Source organism: Acanthopagrus latus, chromosome 21, assembly GCF_904848185.1.
Source record: "Acanthopagrus latus isolate v.2019 chromosome 21, fAcaLat1.1, whole genome shotgun sequence".
Lineage (NCBI taxonomy): Eukaryota > Metazoa > Chordata > Actinopteri > Spariformes > Sparidae > Acanthopagrus > Acanthopagrus latus.
In genome coordinates, this window is record NC_051059.1 from 25,745,452 (window position 1) to 25,765,989 (window position 20,538).

A 20,538-nucleotide genomic window follows, 5' to 3' on the forward strand; every position below is an offset into this window, starting at 1 on the left:
GGCTTCACCCCGGGCTTTTATTGTGAAAAATCTCCGGACCGGAATTGGCTTCGTTATCTTCTCTCACGGAGCGGAGCTCGTCAACTGTCAACACGGACACCGGACGAAACCTGCGCCGCTTTCACACACACCGAAGAAAATGATACAAAGGGCGACACTCCCGACAATATCCCGGAATCAAACTTCGCATTTGTAGACTTTCTGGTAAGTTGTGTTCCGTGTTTTTGGAGGGGTTGTCTTACCGTTAGCCTATTAGCATGCCTGGCACCGCCAGCTAATGGGGATAACGGTAGCATCGCTTAGCCGCTTAGCTAATGTTGAGCTGTAACAAGGCTGAACATTGTCTAGACTCGCGAATGTCAAGGCTCACTCACAGCCCGAGGTTTCACAATCGAGTCTTAATTATCCTCTTACGTGTTGTTCCTCCAAAAACAACATGTAGCCCGAGACGTGTTTGTGTTCACTGCCCCTCTCATCGGCGGGTCACAGTGACAGTCAGCAGGAGGAACTAACGGCCAGCCGAGGAGGTGACAGACAGCAAAAACAAGGCAGTTCCTTTTTATTTAGGAGAAGCAGACATGAGCGGCTGAAGCGGGCAGACGTGTCTTGTAACGACCACAGCCCGGGCAGAGGAGAGGGAACTCCTGATGTGTGTGTCCGGAGACCTGGTGTCAACTCAAGGGCAAAGATCTGTGACAGCTGGAGCTTATGTTGTGTCATTACCGTGTCATGAGCATCCATAACACACCACAACCCGTCTGACCCCGATACAGACCAGAGCCCTGTGTGTGCCTGCAGGCCTGGTTTTAAACAGAAATCACGCTGAGACTGAGATCTGCATTCACGTAAAGTCAGGGTTCATAAAAAACAGACAACATACAGGTTTTTTAAGTCTTTAAATACATGCTTTAACTCCAGTAACAAGTAGGAGTAGACATGATATCAATCATAAGCTTCTCTCACCTATTGCTGTTATAGAGCTGCAGTGAATAATCGATTTATTCATTAGTCTGTCCAAAGAAACTAACTATTTTACTACTTTTAAATCATTTTTCAGACATTTTCTTATATTCTATAGTCCTATATATCGGTTTTCAGTCTCCTTTATTTCTAACAAGCAGTATTTGTATTGGCCCTGAAAAATTATATCGGTTGACCCCTAATTTTAAGAATTGATTAACTGATTAAAGTAATTTTTCAAGCAGTGATATCAGTGTTTTTTTCTTTGGGTTTTGAATTTTCAGTTGGACAAATGAAACAGGTTGAAGATGCGACTTTGGGTTCTTGAAAGTTGTGACAAACATCTTAGATTAAGCGATTGATCATGTCAATAATTTGCTGATTGAATAATAATAAAAGAAATGGTAACTGCATCCCAAATATGTTTATTTACAGCAATTGTTCATAATAGTCAGACAGTATTCAGTTGTTGTAATAGAGCTGCAATGAATAATTGATTTATTCATAAGTCCCACCTTGAAGAATTATTGATTGGTAACACGGCACATTTAATAGCCTATAAATACTGAATAACCTGAATCTGTGAGGTAACTAATAACTAAATGTAGTGGAGAGGAAATATAAAGCAGCAGAAAGTGGAAGTATTCAAGTAAAATACCTAAAAATTGCACTTGTTCTTAACTGTACTTTGGTTAATTTCACCACTGAGTTCCTTTTTTACTGCAAATGAATATGAGTCCTATATATCAGTTTTCAGTCTGTTTTATTTCTAATAAGCAACGTCAGTATTTGCCCTGAAAAACTAAATTGGTTGACACGTAATTTTAAGAATTAACTGATTAAAGTCAGTTCTCAAGCTATAATGTCAACATTTTTCTCTTTTTGTTCGGACCAAAAGAAGGAATTTGAAGACGTCACTTTGGGCTCCAGAAAATTGTGACAATCATTTTAGATTAAGCGGTTGATCGTGTCATAAACTGGCAGACTATCGTTGTGTAACAGTGTGGGATTTTCTTAAATGATGTGAATCATTTCAAACAAGTTATTTGCCCACATAAAAACAGCAACGCTCCCTGAATGATGCATAAACGACGAACATTTACTGGCTCCACCAATTTTTTGTCTTTGACATAATTCATACATTTACACAAACAATCATTATTTTCATCCCAACCTTTAATATATCTTACAAAACAAGCTTTTTGAAGGTGTTGCTCGTCTCGTTTATTGTCAATGAACTGTGAGGTGATGTAGGAAGACGGTCTCCTGAGTATCCTCGTGTTTTTGTAGCTCATCCTGAGTTACAACATTTCATCTCATCCAACAAAACGGCGAAACGGGAAGAAGAGTTCTGTTATTGTTGCACACTCCTCATCCTCTTCATCATGTGCCACCTTAAGGTTCTCACCAAGGGTTTGTTGAGTCCGTACGCTCGGCAACACTCAGTTTCACACTCCTCCACTTTGTCTTTTCACACATTCACGCGTGGAAGCTGCCAAACACAAACACAACCAAGTGCAACACAGTCGCCATCTGTGCCGCGGAGTGAAGCAGATCATCTCGACCAGGCCTTTTGTCACTTGACCCTTCAGTCACCGTCTTTCCTGTGATTTTTCTTCTTTCAGACTGTGGTTACATCTGGTTTTGGAAGCAGCGATGCCGGTCGAGAGCGGGAGCAGCGCCGCCGCCCGCCAGCAGAAGCAGAAGAGGAAGTCCCACAGCCTGTCGATCCGCCGGACCAACAGCACCGAGCAGGATCGCTCCGGCCTGCAGAGGGACATGCTGGAGGGACAGGTGAGGACTCGCTCCTTTACACCGAGACAAACACCAGGAAGCAACAGAAGGAAAGAGTCCAGAGAGAGTATTCAGTCAGTCGGCGCTGCTCTGGAAGTGTGAACTCCACGCCTTCCCCCGTCTGTCATCATTAACTCACCGCCCTGCAACTGCACTCTAGTTGTAAGCCTAAGCCAATTAGGTTTTAATGCACCCATTTAGAGGGCACATAATGGTTTATATTGTTGTGGCTTAAGCATGCTACAATTACTGCTGTGAGGTTATTTTAATTCGGTGGTTAAAACAGATGGATTCAGAACAGGCTCAGACTTTTGCACTTACACGCGGATCCGTCAGTGGAGGCAGAATTTGTGCACAGTTGAACATAAATAACCTTTTTTTGGGGGGATTATGGCCAGTTTTCTGACCGAACATGGTGCCGACAGTGTAATCCTTTCCTCATGACTTTGTGTTTTTCACTCTGGTCCCTTTTGGTCTCAGTCCTCTGATAATCTGGAATCCCTCATGAGACTGGAGGTAAGTTTCAGGTGTCCAGTCCTCCGTGTTTCAGACATTAGTGTGACTCCCCGAATAGTTTTTAGAGCTAGCGTTACTTGTTTAGGATTGATTAGTATTTAGCAGAGGTGTCGTGTGGTAGATCTGAAAGTAATTTCTTTATTTAAAATCATCTTTTCCCCTTAAAATGTGGTTTCTAGACATTCCAGCAACATTTAGAGTTCAATCACACCTTCTGTTGGTTTTCTTTTGCTACAGAAGTGGAAGAGTAGACTTACCTCTGTTTTGTTTGTGGTGCAGTTACATCTAAATGGTCCTGTTACAAATAACTGACAGCTTATAACCAAAGAATCTGAGACTTTCAGATTTCAGATTCAAGACCATGTTGGTTACACGTTACATATTCCTTCTCCTAGTGTGTTTACATCTGAGAGTTTTCAACCAATTTTTAATTTCTGCATAAACGCAAGAGCAGAAAGTGAAAAGTCATCACTCCCCAAGAATGATCTCATGATGTTGACATGAAAAAAGTTGCTGTTTTCATATAAAGTGTGATGGAAACAGGCACAGAGGTTGAATTAAGGTTGTTCAGATACAGATACTGTTATCAGGAATGCCTCGATACGTCGTGAAACATTAGATCATTTTTACACAAAGTTTCTGTGAGTACTCGAGTCTTTGCCACATAATTTATTCACCCTGCTACTTCCCAGCAGCGTCCTGTACCCGTTTATACAGCTAATTCACAAGTCATTGCAAAAGTGTCTTGTATAACTTCAAGTACAACATAACATCCATTCAAGGTTATTAGTAAAGAGCTGTTCCAGTTATTCTGATGTGTGCTCTGTGGCACAGTCCTGCCCACATCAGCCTGTGAATGCTAACAGCACACTTGACTGATTTCTTTAGAAAATACTGTAGCTGCGAGCGACAGTTCAGCTCAGGCAGGACCGCTTTATGCAGCGCACACAGCTCGGGTACAAAGAGGTCCGTTTCATCCTGAGTGGACAGAGCTGGAGGAAGAGATGGCCCACTTCTTGTTTGTGTCTTTGGTGCACACTCGGTCCCAACAGGACATCTTATCTTATCTGTGATAAGTTGCGTTTGTGGCAGAACTGCAGAAATGTTAAGTATTCACTCTTTTTATCATCTTCTTCCCCTTTTTCTTCTCCCTTTATTTATTTTTTACATAAAGCGTAATCCCTATTTTGTTGACTCTTTCCTGTTTGAAAACAAAAGTTCTCAGTCGTAGTAAGTAGTAGTTATTTCCTTCCTCAGGGTTTTGTTTGTGTCATTAGAGTCATTTATTTATTTTTTAATTTAGATATTGAGTTGTTATTTCTAATCATGGTGATTTGTATTTATTTAGCAAGTTGAGATGTGGAGGTTTTATTTTAAAAGGTTTCTTCATTCTCAGGGATGAAACTCCTGATGTTGAAGGTCACAGAACGGTCAAACGGTTTAAAATAGCAGCTCACAAACTTTAATTTCATGGGACTGACTTACCCGCATTTCATACGACTGCCAAAAGCTCTGCGTCCGGGCTGTGACCTCGTGTGCTCTGACAAACGACTTTAATTTTCTTCTTCTTCATGTGTATGGCCTTATTTTAGCCCCATCATACTTAACAATGACATATCTGAACACATGAACGTAGGGCTGAAATGATCAGTCGATCCACAGAAAAATATCGTGCAACTTTTCTGAGACTCAATAGACAGACTGTGGGATAAAACAAGGGATTTGAAGATGCCACCTCAGGCTCTGGGATATTATAATCTGTATTCTACTATTTTCTTACATTTGATTTAGAAAAACAGTTGATTAATCGAGAAACTAATTGGCTCTCTGGAAATAGCTTTTAGTTGCAGCCCTACATGAATGTTGAAGCCACTCAGTAGTGCTGCATGATATGAAAAAAAAAACATCATGTTGCTATTAATTTGACATCACGTTTACAAAACAAATATGTTTTCTTACATCTGGAGAACAAGATTTTTAGATTGGGGCATCTCTGCAGTGCCACAGTACCTCTCTATAATACAAACTTTACCTTTATCGGAAAAAAATGCAGCTACTGTGATTTGGGAATATATATTTTGATTAATTGTGCATCCCTATGACTCAGCATTTCAACTGAAACACATCCCACGCGTCTTTTGTCCCTGTGGTAAACCAGTATTTGTGTCATGTTGTTCTTTTGTTTGCCTGCAGGACTCCAAGCTGCCTCTGTCTCTGAGGAGCAACCTGCTGGACCTGTTCAGTCAGATCGAGAGGGAGTTTGAAAACCTCTACATTGAAAACCTGGAATGTGAGTCATCCTGAATGTTTAACTATTCTATTAAAAAAACAGAGGATGGATGGAGCCAGAACACGAAGCACACATGCAGATTCTTTCTGCTGTGATGCTGACAGAGGTGTCGAGTACGAGTTTTCCTACGCTCGTATCGAATCTCAAATTTCTGGTATTGTGAATAAAAGACCTTGTTATCAAAAACAGCCAGTCTGAAGCTGCGCACCATGTTGTCATTATCATCATTACCTCTATTTAAACAGGCACTGATGTCCTGATAACAACACGTAATATAAAATAATACACATTTCAAACATTTCAAACATAAAGCAGTAAATGTAAAATCAATCCAGGCACAAGATCTACAGAGATGAGGCTCACTGTCTATTTAAAGAGGCTCAGAGTGATTAAAAGGGATTAAAACATCCACATTCTCACTCTTTAATATCTATTAAGAGATTCTGTGATGCAAATCTTTACAGTAATTAGCATTACTAATAGCAATTATTGCTCAAGATAGAGATAGTTAAACATTTTAATTCCATTACAAGCACACGCAAATTCAGTCCTGTTCTAATCTTTGGGGATTCTGTCTTGACGAGTCGACTGCAGGATTTTTTAGCGGAATAATTTCAGAGACCATCTTCAGTAGCAGCTCTGTGTCACCTTCACGATCGATTCAGAGTGCAGTTCTTCTAACTCGTGACCTGTTTGACTCGCAGTACGCAGAGAAATCGAAACGCTGAACGACCGCTTAGCTGCAGAAGGTCAGACGTTTGAAGGGGCAGATTTAGCCAAAGGAGCCCTGAAAACCAAAGGTGAGACACATTTCACTCTCCAAAATGAACACTTATTTATTGCTGCTGTGCTCCTTTGTGTCTTCTTTTCATTTTCTATTTATAAGTCTTGTATTTCTGACCATCCACAGCAAGTCACAGCACCAGCCAGCTGTCACAGAAACTAAAGACGACCTACAAGGCTTCAACAAGCAAGGTACACACTGATTTATAATAAATAATCATCAAAACTCTTCTAAATCTGTATTGTACATGAAGTCTGCTTAACTTTTAACTGTCCATCGACTTGGAAGAAAAAGTACAACATGTAAAGTTAATTGTTGTTTTCTGGCTCGTCGCTGCTCCATCACATGTCTTGTGAATGTTAAAGAGAAGAACTGCTTGTCTTTTCTTCACCTTTTGTTTTTGCTCGTAGCCGCGTTCAAACTCTTGCCATGCCAGAGTAGGTGGATCCCGCAACTTCAGCGTAACCAGTTGGGATATGTGGGGTGGAGACTCATGGGTAACTTGTTGATTTCTCCCCCTTGTGTGCCAATATGCATGAACAGCCCAGCCAGGGGGTCGACACTCCCTCCCCAAGAGACTTGGTCATTCAAATGTAGGAGTTTGAGCTTTTTCTATCAGTTTCTGTGTGAGATAAAAAAAAAACAAACAACAGGACTTTATTATCTCACTAACAGGCCCTTTTCAGTTGCACCTCCTTGGTTTTGGTTTTAGTTACTTGTTGGCATTTGCGTAATGGTACACTGCGGACACGTCTGTAGCGTGAAGCAGCCGTGACCTCAGAATGCTTTTTGTGCCTTGATTGATAAAAATTAATCAAGGTAGAGGAGCATTTGTCGGCTGTTTTTAGATTAATTAAGGCGGAGAGTGTGCGGTCTGCTGAAAGTTGCTTCAGATTTTGCTTTAGTCTTTTATAATAATAATAATTTTACGACTAACACAGAGTTTCACAGAGCTTATGATACTTTATCGGGACAGTATCGTGGTATCAAGCATATAAAACAGGATATTAAAGCTGATATTTGCCAGTTTAAATCCCATATGTATTGTGGCCTATATTACATTTTTTATATGCAAACACATGTGCGGCTGATCACACAGAGACAGGTCATGATTTTTAAAAATATTTGAATAGTTGTTAAATTATACAATTTGAATAGTTTTGTCTTAGATATATTCTCATGTTGTTTTCTCGGTTGTTTTTACCGGCACCTGGAAAAAACATGATCCTACCAGGATCTTTACAAACATATTTGTATTTTACGGCTCACCTGTCGTTCTCTCCTCTTCTACTGCATGTCGTTATGTTCTTTAGCAGTTTTTAGAGGTTGAGCACGAGGTGTTTATTATAGAATAAGCAGAATCTTGCTGTGACTCTTGCAGACTGCACACTGAAGCCACAGACTGTAGATCATTAACTGCTGGCTGCGTTAGATTCGCTGCTCAGACGGTTAAACGTAAAGCTTATTTTTGCAGCGCTTTGCATTTCCTCAAACCTCACAGTCCCTCCTCCCCTGTTTATTTTTCTTTTATAGTGTAACATGTTGCATCAGTGTTACATTTGAACAAAGTTCTGAAATCATCACGACACATAAATGTTTCATCCAGAGCTCTCGACTAATTTTCACTTTGCCACATTTGCATTAACTTTGCAGAATCATCTTCCACTGAATGTAGAATAAACACAAAAACAGGCTGTTTCACATTCACGTCGTCTAAATCTCCGTTTTGCTTTGTAGGTTTTTATTTTTTAAAAGAGAATCTGCTGTGCTGCTTGTTAACAACCAGCTGGTACTTGTCATCATATCCTCAGTGTCGGTTTTTATCTGTTTTATTTTCACTATCATTTCTTTGAACAGATGAATTCTCTGTTCTCATCTGTCAGATGAGTGACGTCGCTCTTTATGATCTCCTGCTTCCTTTCAGTTGGAACTTATTTAGCGGTCTGTGTCCGAAACGAATCGAGAGTCCAGTTTGTATCATCCCCATCTTTAATGTAAACACCTGGAAAATACACCTTGATACATTAACTGATCAGTTTCTTCTGCCTCACCATAACTCAGTGTTTTTGCGGCCTCTTCCCCTCTCTAGATTTTTCTTTCTTTATTGCGTTTTTTTGCATTTATAATAATCCTGGAATGATGAATATTCGCTGTTCAGTACTGATTCGTCTGATGGTGTTTGTTTTAAAGCACTTGGAGCTTCAGATTTGTGGGATATGTGACGCTTAAAACAAACACCAGTAAAGATTGTTTTTGGTAAAGCAGGTTTGGTATAAAGCTTTTTATCCCCGGCATACTACAAGGAACCCTGCTGAGCAGCTCCTCAGTTCTGCTGACCCGCTTCCTCCCTTATTATAGACAAGGGTTCCTACACGTGTCTGCAGATGTCTGGAAGATTAAAATTTAATCGTTTCCAGGCCTCAACATGATTTTTTAATGTGTGGCGAGATTTTAAACCTTCACATTTTAATTGTACTAGAATTATTGGAGGCATAAATGGCAGGCAAGCATCAACATCTGGCATTTAAAGTCACTCAGTTTGCCATTTTACAGCCTTGAATTTAATTTGAATTTGATATTAGAGGAAAATGAAAAGTCAGTCATCATCTCTTCTCCTCCATGTTGATGGAAAGTCAACAAAACATTTCTGGAGCTTCACGGGAAAACAGTGTAGAATTGAAGTAGCTGGAGAAAAACACACACACAAAAAAATCCATAAAGTCGTTATTCGAGTTTCTATAAGCTGTGGATCATAAATAAACTCTTCACTGTAGCTGACAAGCTGCCTGAAACTCAACCGTGTGTCAACGGTGTGAGTAACGTTTTGTGGACGGCGAAATTTCCCAATTTTCCATCTGCATTGGTGAGAAGATAATGACTGACTTTTCACTGTTGTTGAACTGTTCCCTGCTGGAACAAAATCCCAAAACAAGTCAGTCTGAAAACAGTAAAGCTGTAGAAGAATCTGTTCTGAGGAGTGAAATGTGCAGGAACCCTGTCAGGTTTAGTGCGTCCGCTGTCATTTCTCTCCTGTATTAACGTGACTTCGATGTCGGCGTCAGATTGTGTCCAGTTTCAAAGCGACCACGTCCAGAGCCGTGTGCCAGCTGGTCAGGGAGTATGTGGGCCACCGAGACGGCATCTGGGACCTGAGCGTCACCAGGACGCAGCCTGTGGTGCTCGGGACCGCGTCTGCAGGTATTCACCTTGTTTTCTGTCAATTTGCCCTTTTTTCTTCAGTTCAATCTTCAGTTATTTGTCTATAAAGCATCTCATTACTCTACTCACTGCACCATGTTGAAGGATAATTGGTTTATTTCATTCTTAAATTAAATGTTTTTGGTTTTCACAGTCCTGAATAATGTCAGGGCTTCTTTGACCTTTTTAGAAATGTAATAAAAAGTATATTTTTCTTTTAATTTAGCGTCTATCGATCCACGCTGAGAAAACAGTTAATTTCATGCTGCGTTTAACTTAAGAAACTTTGTACTGGAGTATTTTTTCTTTTTAGTGTGTATACATAATGCATGCGCTGTTGATTGTAGACAGTCGTAAAAATGCTTTAACTCTAAATCAGATGTTTTTATTCCCTCGCTCGTCTCCGTGATGTCTGAACAGACCACACCGCCATGCTGTGGAGCATTGAGACGGGAAAGTGCCTCCTCAAATATCTGGGCCATCAAGGGTCAGGTAGAGTTAATAAAATATATATATTTACAAGAAAAATCCTGTAACAACACGATGACCTGCTGAGCGTACAGAGGATTATGAGGAAACTGTAGTCCTCTCTTCAGAAAGTGTTAATTTCCCTCTAACTGAGATTGAAGGTCAGAATAATGATGCGACGTAATACATCTATTTCTTTGTCTCTGCAGTAAACTCCATCAAGTTCCACCCCTCTGAGCAGATGGCTCTCACAGGTAATTATCCAAAACTCAGACATCCTTAATGTTCTCACTGGTACGCAGCCACATAAGTGGTTTTACCTGTCTGTTTATTTAGATCTCAGCGCCAGAAAAATCTAAATCAAAATAAAATTCTTTGTGTACCGAGTTGCACCGGCTCCTAAAGTGAGATATACGAAGCTGGTTAAACTTAAAAACGTGCACATGATTTAAAATGTCAAAATTAACCTCAACATCCACAACAAGCTGAGAGAACAGTTCTCAACCTTTCACACAGTCTATCTGGAAAAGTGATATTTTCAAGAAAACGTTGTCTGATTGACTTTTTGCCTCCTCCCTGTCGTCCTCAGCCTCTGGAGACCAGACAGCTCACATCTGGAGATACATGGTCCAGCTGCCGACTCCACAGCCCGTCGCTGATGTTAGCGTAAGCAGCAACAGAACCAGAACCTGTTTCTTTGTGTCACTGTTGTTTGAAAAACTGATTTCCCTCGTCACTGCCTCCTCCGACAGCAGCAGACGCCCTGCGAAGACGACGTGGACTTTTCAGACAAGGACGAGGCCGACGGCGAGATCGACGGTCCAAACGACTGTCCTTCTATCCGTGTGGCGACCACGACTCTGCGCAGCCATCAGGGTGTGGTGATCGCTGCCGATTGGCTGGTCGGGGGCAAACAGGTGGTGACGGCCTCGTGGGACCGAGCCGCCAACCTGTACGACGTGGAGACATCAGAGCTCGTCCACTCGCTCACCGGTAGGAAGAAGGAAATATTACAAGAAAGCTTCAGCCTCAAAGAGTGTGAATACAGCTGGTTGATTTACATGGTGTGTGACTGTGTGTGTGTGACTGTGTGTGTGTGTGTGTGTGTGTGTGTGTGTGTGTTTTCAGGTCATGACCAGGAGCTGACCCACTGCTGCACACACCCCACCCAGCGTCTGGTGGTCACCTCGTCCAGAGACACCACCTTCAGACTGTGGGACTTCAGAGACCCGTCCATCCACTCGGTCAACGTGTTCCAGGGACACACTGAGTCAGTCCGACACACACACACACACACACACACACACACACACACACACACACACACTAAAACATTACTTGTACACTTGAGAAAATTCAAGCAAAATTTCCTGTATGTGTATATATGTACGAAACAAACCGCAGTCGTCCGTCAGTACTTTTATCTTTTACCCGTGTTCTGGTTGGCAGCACGGTGACGTCCGCTGTGTTCACGGTGGGAGACAACGTGGTGTCTGGGAGTGACGATCGAACCGTCAAAGTGTGGGACCTGAAGAACATGAGGTCTCCCATAGCAACCATCCGCACGGACTCCGCCGTCAACAGGTCTGAGATCTGCACATGACATCACAGCAGCACATGTGTAATGTTAAATGAACGAAGCTAAATAGACCTGTGCAGTGTACCGTTCATTCATTTATGTCTTTTACATTTAATATGTTTGTTTTGTTTGTTTAATTGATAGAACATATTTTTTCATAACTGTTGAAGCCTTTAGATCAGTAACAGTCCGGTTCTGTTGTTTATTCATTTATTCTTTTTTTTGCATTAAAATGTTGTGGAGCAGCAAATGTTGAAGCATTTATGAACCAGTTGTTGGTCCGACAGGGTCATGAAATGATCATTATTCGATCTGCAGAATTAAAACTGTCACCGATGATAGATTGGTTAACCGTTTATCAAACAATGCTAGAATATTTGTCTATTTATATGATAGTTTTCTGCTTTTTTCTGTTTAATATATCTATAAATCAAACATATTTAGGTCTTTAAATGTTGGTCAGACAGAACCAGATGTTATCTCGGGCTCTGGGGAATATTTCTTTACCCGTAATGATTAAAAAAATTTAAATATTTCTTACTTGCAGCCCTCGTTGAATCAAGAGTTTATTGACTTTACAAGATATAAAAAAAGACATATTTCTTGTGGAGATTTGTGCAAACGGTCATGACTCATGTTGGTGTGTTAATACTGTGCCATCTGTCTTCTTTCACGCTGAGTCTTTTTGCTGTTGTTGTGTCCAGGATCAGCGTGTCGGTGAACCAGAAAATCATCGCTCTTCCTCACGACAATCGGCAGGTCCGGCTGTTCGACATGTCCGGGGTGCGACTGGCTCGACTCCCGCGAAGCAACAGACAGGTCAGTGGGGCGGAAAAGTTAATTTACCACCCTGACGTGTTTTTTCGCTCTTCTAACATGTGATGTGAATCTTTTCGATCGAGATCAAATCCACCAAACAAGCTTCCAACACTGCTAAATATCACCGTTCTTCTGAGTTCAAGTGAAGAGTTTTGGTGTTTCCTCTTTGTCAGAATGTTGAATCAGTGCATGAACATTTTCGACTACAGTATGAATTAATTTTTAAATTTCATGCCCAGTGTACAGTTGTAAAATCCTCAGTTTACAGTCGGTGAAGGATCTTTGTTGTCTGTCAAATACGGAAAAACAGAACAAAAACTACATTCAAACACAGAAGATTTTGTATTTGCGGCAGCTTGTGTTTGTAATAATCAGGAGCGAACACTGTGTGTTGTCACGATCACAGCAGTCTTTGTCCTCAGTGGTGAACAGTTGTTGTCTGTCTTGGTTCAGGGTCACCGGCGTATGGTGTGCTGCTCCGCCTGGTGTGAAGACAACACCTCCTGCAACCTGTTCACCTGCGGCTTCGACCGGCAGGCGATTGGCTGGAACATCAACATTCCCGCCCTGCTGCAGGAGAAATGACCTCCACCTCCTGCTGCTGCCACCTCACAGTGAAACTCCACCCAGAGTCTGTGTGTGTGTGTGTGTGTGTGTGTGTGTGTGTGTGGAGCTTCAAACACTCACGTCCTGCAGGCTGAGAAGGTGGCGTTAAAACGTTTAGACACACACGTCTCAGTGAAAGTGAAGTTACAGACTTTTAACAGCCGTCTTTTGAGTCTGCGGGAGGTCAGTATTTGACGCTTGAAGCTCCCTGAGGTCAGAGAAAAGGACTCGCGCTCGCTGTCTACTCGATCTGTCACGCTCTTTAACTCAGCATGCCAATTTACACATTTGTGAAGAGATTTCTTCTCATACAAAAGAAAAGAAAAACAAACAGCTGCGTACCACTGATGAAAAAACTAAAAAGGCAGAACGCACAACGAGTTAGATACGTGACATGCTGCGCTAACGTGTTTGATGCTAACTGAAGCAAAAATACAGTAAATCTCATCTGTGCCACTAAGAATGACAGGAAAATCCACTAGTTTCATATAGAGGGTCGGTGTTTTGTGTATTTCAGGAGTAAAATCTGTGATAACTCTCCGTTTTAGCTCCTGCTTTAGTTTTATTTCCTGATTGCTGAGATCAAAATGGCAGCTCAAGAAAGAAGCGCTCCTGGAATTGACTTAAAAAATCTTCTTTTTTTTAGCATTGAGGGATCTAAATTGTGTTCGGCTAGTTTTCAGTGTTGGTTAGCTTGTTGTTAAAAGTGAGTTTCATTCCAAAATGTGAGTTTGGCCCTTGAGATTCAAAGCTGAAAGGTGCAATATGTAATAATTAGCTAAAATTCACAGAAATTATCACCAGAACGTACTTAAATCAGAGTTTTTACGTTACGTCTTTGTGTAGCAGAGATATTTATTGAAGTTAGGCTGCATAGCCTGATGCTGAATAACACAAACACTCTCCTGGTGAGCTAATGCAGCCGCTAGCTACAGTTAGCTATCGATAGCCACAGTTAGCTGTTACTCTGGTGATTTGTTGTTGTTTATTTGTAGTACAAATACTTATATATTGCACCTTTTAACTATTCGTATTCAAAGCTTGTAAGACATGTGACACTGTCCCTTTAATATGAGTGTTTTCTCTGCTCTTGTTTGTTGTGTTAGAGGTCCAGGAGTCGCTGTGTGATTCAGTAATGCACCTTTTTTTAAAAATACCAACAGCTGTTACAGTTATTTTTCCCTTTACAGCTTCTGTAAATAGTCAACAGAGCCAGAATGGGAAAAAGCTCAGTGAGTTTGTCGTCTGCACAGTCAGATGCTTTTGGTTCACAACCCGAACAGGTTTCATGGTCCAGTTCTGTTGTGAAAAAAAAAAAAAAAAATCACAGTGGTTGATTAAGGAACTGAAACTAGCTGCTCTCTCTACTGTGTCAAAAAAAAAAAAAAAGAGTGAATCATCTCCAGTGCTGGCAGCGGTGCTTTGTTAGAACAGATTCTGTTGTTCTGTGTGGACCGAAGCGTCTCCAGTGTCGTAGGTTTTTCTCCCGTTCGACCTCCCACGTGATCTTTGCTGTGATCGGTCACTCTGCTCACAGTGTCGCCGTCTGGATATGACTGTGTTTCTGCTTCCATAAAGCCACGAACCAGCCACTGTGTGTCCAGTAGACAAAAAGAAGTCGACTCCCTGCCTGGTTGACAGTTTTGTTGATCGAGGCTGATAAAATGTGTAGACAGTCGTCGCTCTCGTCTGTAGGGAGGAAACGGCGATTTCAGAGTTTCTGTGCGTCGCAAAAAAATGAAATCTTTGATCTGTAAAGAGCAACACCTGTTGAAACGGTTGTACAGCAGGGCCGGGTACTGAGGCGCCGCTCACACTTCTAACTGTGAAGGATTACCTGGACAGGAATCATGGAACTGTGGTTTGGTCACTGATCAGATTATGTTGGCAGATTCTTACACATTTACAAAAAAAAAAATCAGGATAAAGACGGAGAAAACTGTTCATACTATTCATGGAGGTAAAACACGTTGATTGTTGCTCTGTTTCCACCTCAGCATGTCGTCTTTGTTCAGATATCACAGCTCTCGTAATCGAAAACTGTAAAAAAAAAAAAAACACAATGTCTCTCTGGGCGTTGTTCGTTTTAATCAGTCATCGGATTAATTTCCAGAAACGTCAGACTTTTTAGTTCCCGAGTTTAATTTCTGGCGCTCCTTATTTTAATTGAGTATAAAATGAGAGCACGCCACATCAGCTCGATTGTAAAAAGAAAAACCCGAGGAGGAAGAAAATGAGAGCTTGTCTTAACTTTTAATGAACTTCCATAATTGTGCACTTTGTAAATGATCCTTTTTGGCCTTTTCATGGCTTTAATCGATCGATCAGCTGGAGAGAGAGGAGGGATGACGTCGAGCAAAAGGTCTGATTTGCACTTTAGTAAATTATATAACTTTACCAACAGTTATTAATTCTCTAGTGGCTCCTTTTATCAAATGATATTGATCTTAAACTTATGACAACTGAACTAATTCTCTCCAGGTTTTAGTCTTAATTTGTCCGCCTGTTTTTAATGACATGTACATTAAAAAGTCGTCACTGTGAAAACTGTCGGTACAGAAGCGTCCTCAGACGTTCAGAATATGAGAACAAGCAGATTTGCGTGGAGTTAAAATGAATCCGCTGTCGAATCTGATTTCATTCAACTTCAAAAACATAAATTAAAAACTGAGATTTGAAATGTTGTGTGTCTGACGTTCCCTCGGCCGCCCGGCCCTGCTGTCGCACCGATACTTGACATGATTGTAAAAAAACAAAACAAAACCTTTTCTGTTTCAGTTTCTCGCAGTGCCCTTTAGTCGTTGGTGTTGAAACACTGTGGTGACGATTCTGTCAGTGACATGTTTGTAACGGTACTTTACAACAAAAAAACAAAAAACTAGTGAAATCTCCGAGGAGTGTCGTGATGCGTTCGCTGCCACCTGCTTTGCTTTTCCCACTGCCACTAAAAAAATACTCTGCCAAAGCTGCGTTCAAGTGAACGGGAGAGGCTGTAGTGATGTGTGTGTGTGTGTATGATGATTTCACTATGAGAACAAAATCTGTGTGTGTGTCTGAAAAAAAACCGTGGTTGGTGTTGTGATGCGTTCGGACTGTAGTGCGACCGTCGTACTTTTGTGTTGCAGCAGTAACACGACGAACAAGCACACGTTTATTTCCAAAATGATTGTTTCGAAGTCTAGCTTTAGATTTGTGGAGCGTCGTTTCGCTGGTTTGTAACAAAAAAAACAAAAGAGTTCATTCAAACTAAAAAAAAAAACATGACATGATGAACATTTTTCTCCTCTCGGTGGGTTAAAAGCACATTTTTCTGTGAGCACCCACAGTTTTTATGTGTATTAACACTTTACAGCTGCACTTTAAGCCCAGTGAGAGTTTCCGATCCGTACGTTAAAGATAAGTGAGGGCAGCTGCAGATGTAAAGTGTTAAACCTCGTCTCACTTTAAACCCATAACATTTGTATCATATAAATTGTAATATATGAGGAGAGTGGCTGGTTTTTCGGGCTGCGTAGTGTTTTTCCAGCTGCAGCAGTTTTATTATTAGCCTTTATAACTCGATGACACGATCGCTCCTGCAGCTCACGTGTTTTTATTTGGTGTAAATTCAGTTTTATTGCTTCGTGATGGATGATTTCTTTAGTTCATGTGTGTCAGAAGGCTTTGCATTCACATCAAACAGAGCTCATTTTGTCGTTTGGACCAGAGACGGTGAACAATTATAAATTAGCCTGATGCTACATTTTCATCTGACTTCTGGTGTGAATTTTCTAATCATATTGTTGGAAATAACTTTAAATAATCCGTGGCTTTATTTCCTCTTAATTCAACCTTTGATTTGAAGTCGTCGTGTCTGGTTTAACTGACGAAACAGTTTGTTTGTGTGAAGAACATTTAAAAACTGACACATTTCCTCCGTGTTCCCGTGATAACGAGCAAAATTTGACTTGATTTCTTGAGGTCAGGATTAATTTCTGTCATCATCCATGAGAAGTTTGTTCCTTCTTATTACTCACAGCTTCATGTTTGTTACGTCAGCAGTGCCGTGTCAGCATACATGGCATCCTGACATGTGAGGCAACTGATTTCTGAGTCCCAAATCCTTTTTTCTCAGGATGAAATCTCTCGTTAACTCTGGAAAACAAGTCAGATTTAACTCGTTATCACAGAGAATCGGAGGAAATAAAACGTTGGACCGACGACTGTTCGGGGCTTCTGTAGATCTTTAGTTCATCCAGTATTGTTTTATCTTCCTTCGCTGCATTTTCTACCAACACTGAGCCACGTTCATAACTCGCCTGTTCTTTAACCGAATGTTCAGTCGCACTGATCTCATTCTGGATCACATCGTCACCGAGAGTCGGCCGTCTCAGATCTGCCGTCTCGAAGCCTTCTTGTTAAACTGTGGCTCTCTGGTGTAAACAGTGTTGTGTGTGATCAAAGTGGTTTGATGTAGAAACGACGAACACCACAGCTCAGTTCTCAGAAACAAAAAAATAATATAAAAGATGGAGATCTGTTGGCTGACAGCGGTTTTGTGGATTATATCTGTGTAATACGGAACAAGCGTCTGCTTGTGAAATCAAAATAAACCTTTCTGTGCTGTTTGAACGTTTTGTCGAGTGGTTTTTGGGCTTCGTGTTGGATTCAAACTCAGTCAGCTGTGCACAAGCTGCTGGTCACAGAACAGCTGATACACATCCAGATATTTTAGATTTCAGGGGTTGGTGGAGACCAAAGCAGAGCTCAAAACACTCAGTCAGCTGTTTGTGAAGATGTAAAATATCTGAATGTCAACAACATCAGCTTGATTTTACTGTTTCCTCTCGCAGCGTTTTGAGCTCAACGTCCTGTTTCTGTTTTCATTCCCGTCACTCGTGTTGAAAGTGTGACGTGGACGAGGAAACAGTTGATTCAGGAAGTTGAGACGAGGAGTTATCTTTACAGTCCCGTCTTCTTCTTTGACTTAAGAAGGAGATCATCGTCTCTACTTCTCTGTTTCAAAAGTACAAATGTAGGAAGTTTCATTATCAGCTCACGAGACGATAAACAGTTTATTTTATGTTATAAATCTAAATTCTTGACACAGACAAACATCCACCAGCCTCCACTGATCGTCTGCAACTGGAGTTACTATCAAGTTTTAATGTCGGGTTGTTAAAGTGATGTTACAGTTTAATATAATATATAATAGTATTTATACTTTGTGTACGTCAGCTGTACAAGTAGTCAATAAAGATTTGACACCTGGAGGAGTTTTCAATCAACAGGATACAAGAAATAGCACAAATAAGATCATTTATTCCCAGTGATAAAAATAGTCATGACCAATATAGACGACATCCATTCTGCAAACGTAATAATAATAAAAGTTTACATCGCATTCAAACCGGTCGCCCTCGGTTAAAGTACTCTGTTACATTCCTCACCTCAGAAAGGTTTTCATTTAAATACTCACAAAGCAACACTGACTAAATAATATGTAAATGTATTTTTATGGAAAATAAAATCCTTTGGAATACTTGTAGTTACTTGTTTAGAGAGATAAAAGGTAAAATCTGAAGGATAAAGAAATAAAACTTCAGTAAAATGATCTTGTAATGCTCGCCGAGCTCCACCAGGTGGCAGCAAGCTTCAACTCCTGAGCCTCAAACACTCATCAGAACTCAACAGGTGAGCAGGTGAACAGGTGAACAGTCACATCGGATTATTGACACAACAACACAGATTCATCTAAACAAAACAAACTATGTAGGAGTGAAATTATAAATATGTCTTTCTGTTCCGTCGTATCTATAAAACTGAGTTTGCTTCACAGTCGGCAGGTAAGTTCTGTTAATCACATTATGAGGGATTTAAATCTTCTCACACACTTTTTAAATTTAAGGTTAAAAGTAGGTTTTTGGTCGAGTTCAGAGAATAAATCAGGGTTCAGCATGAAGCGGTTATATTTATGTTTAAGGAAAGTAAACAAGGAGTCGAGACAAAGTCATCCTCAGCGACAGAAACACGTCGTTTATATGTTCTGTTCAAGAGGATCAATAACGACTTCAGACCTCGTCAGACTGTGACGACGTTGATCACTGATTACAACGATATGAGTAGGTTGTAACTGAATTTGAATTAATTAATTCTAATGATCAGTGGAGTGTTATTCAGCTACACTGTGACCCACGTGGACACATCCAGCTCAAGCTGAGTTTCTTTGATGGTTAAAGGACGAGTTCACCTAAAACTTTAATTCCAGTCAATATCTCCCATGAGTCGAAGGTCACGTGACATAAAATGGCTCCAGACGCCCCGAGACCCCAAACTGACTTGTAAAGACGACATTTACACCCTTTATTAGCCTAAAATCTTCACTAAAGCTCAAATAAAAGTGTCAGCATGCATCGATTCAAATCAATGTGAGATCTTCGAGCCTTTACGGAGCAGTTTCACATTTGTTGTTTTAAAAGCTACTTCACAAAACGAAACGTCACCTGAATTTCCTTCGGCTATGAGGTCAGTAGTTAACCCTTACATTTGTATTTTCGGGTGAACTGTTCCTTTAACGATCAGTTAAATTTGACTATAACTCTGTATGTTGTGTAGTTAAACTTACTTCCAGTGAGCTAGCAGGTTCGCTAAGGTCAAAGCTAGACAGACAAGCTAGCATTAGCCACCTTAAGACGACTTAATCTGCTTACATGTAATTTATTTCCTGTATGAGTTAATGTTACGTTTGTGTCTCCACTTTCCTCCAGTTAATCTCCCTCACAGAAGAAACATGAAGGCGAAACTTCAAACTTTCTCCTCCACGTCACAATCTTTTATATCCACGAAGAAACAACACACACAAACTTCAGTCTTCAACACACACACTGATGTTGAAGTGACCCAGTTCTGGAGGTTTTCTGAGCCACGTCCCGAGTCCTCCGCCCTGCAGAGCGCCGACAAACTGCTGCATCGCTCTCTGGTAGCGCCCGGCGGCCATCTTGGAAGCAGAATACGTCACCTGGGCGGCTTCAGTCCCATTCACCTGTGAAATAAAGACAGACGCATAGAATCTGTTAATCATCTGGTGTTACATTCTGCCAGATACTCGTGCAGAAACTCTGGTGACAGTAGAAGTTCTGACCCAGCTTGTTTCCTCCAGTACAGTAACAGAGTTCAGGGTATCAGAGTAAAAAGTCTCCCTCTGAAGGACATTTGTGCTCAAAGTTAACTGAAGCTCACATCATATTAACAGAATTCAAAGACTATTAAAGTTAAAGGTAGAATCAGTAGGATTTTGTCCCAGCTGTTCCTGAACGCACCACAAAGACAGTTGATTGTTGAGTCTCATTCCCAGGACGTCAAATAGACACATGTTGGGTTGGTAAAGCGTCCCGAGCAGCAACAAAGAGAGAAAATCAGAAACTCTCTGCAGATACGAGACACTAACACGCCTTTTCTCCACATTCCAGCCTCCCTCTCTGTCTGTTTACGGCTTCTTACGGCTTTGTCTCGTCTCGCTGCGTCTGATTGGTCCACATCAGTCTG

The 20,538-nt window shown here is 41.0% G+C and overlaps 2 protein-coding genes across 10 annotated transcripts in view; one reads left to right on the top strand and one right to left on the bottom strand.

Annotated features, from left to right (window-relative positions):
- Window positions 1–29: 29 nt before the first annotated feature.
- On the top strand, window positions 30–17,621 carry LOC119010769 (WD repeat-containing protein 37). 2 transcript variants are annotated; one of them, XM_037083210.1, is made up of 14 exons: window positions 30–204; window positions 2,586–2,754; window positions 5,464–5,560; window positions 6,265–6,360; window positions 6,471–6,535; window positions 9,407–9,542; window positions 9,963–10,034; window positions 10,220–10,264; window positions 10,600–10,676; window positions 10,763–11,003; window positions 11,139–11,280; window positions 11,460–11,594; window positions 12,294–12,408; window positions 12,862–17,621. In XM_037083210.1, the coding sequence occupies exons 2-14, from the start codon at window positions 2,617–2,619 to the stop codon at window positions 12,991–12,993; spliced, it is 1,491 nt and encodes a 496-aa protein (XP_036939105.1). In that variant the 5' UTR covers window positions 30–204; window positions 2,586–2,616; the 3' UTR covers window positions 12,994–17,621. The 2 variants fall into 2 exon arrangements, with proteins under 2 accessions (XP_036939105.1, XP_036939106.1); XM_037083211.1 differs by having other exon boundaries at window positions 10,766–11,003.
- The window catches only part of LOC119010767 (double-stranded RNA-specific editase B2-like), a 39,780-nt gene continuing 33,565 nt past the window's right edge, over window positions 14,324–20,538 (bottom strand). For all 8 annotated transcript variants that reach the window (XM_037083205.1, XM_037083202.1, XM_037083203.1 and 5 more), the window contains one exon: window positions 14,324–20,035. In XM_037083205.1, coding sequence (XP_036939100.1) covers window positions 19,859–20,035 — 177 coding nt within the window. In that variant the 3' untranslated portion in view covers window positions 14,324–19,858. The remainder of the gene's footprint in view (window positions 20,036–20,538) is intronic.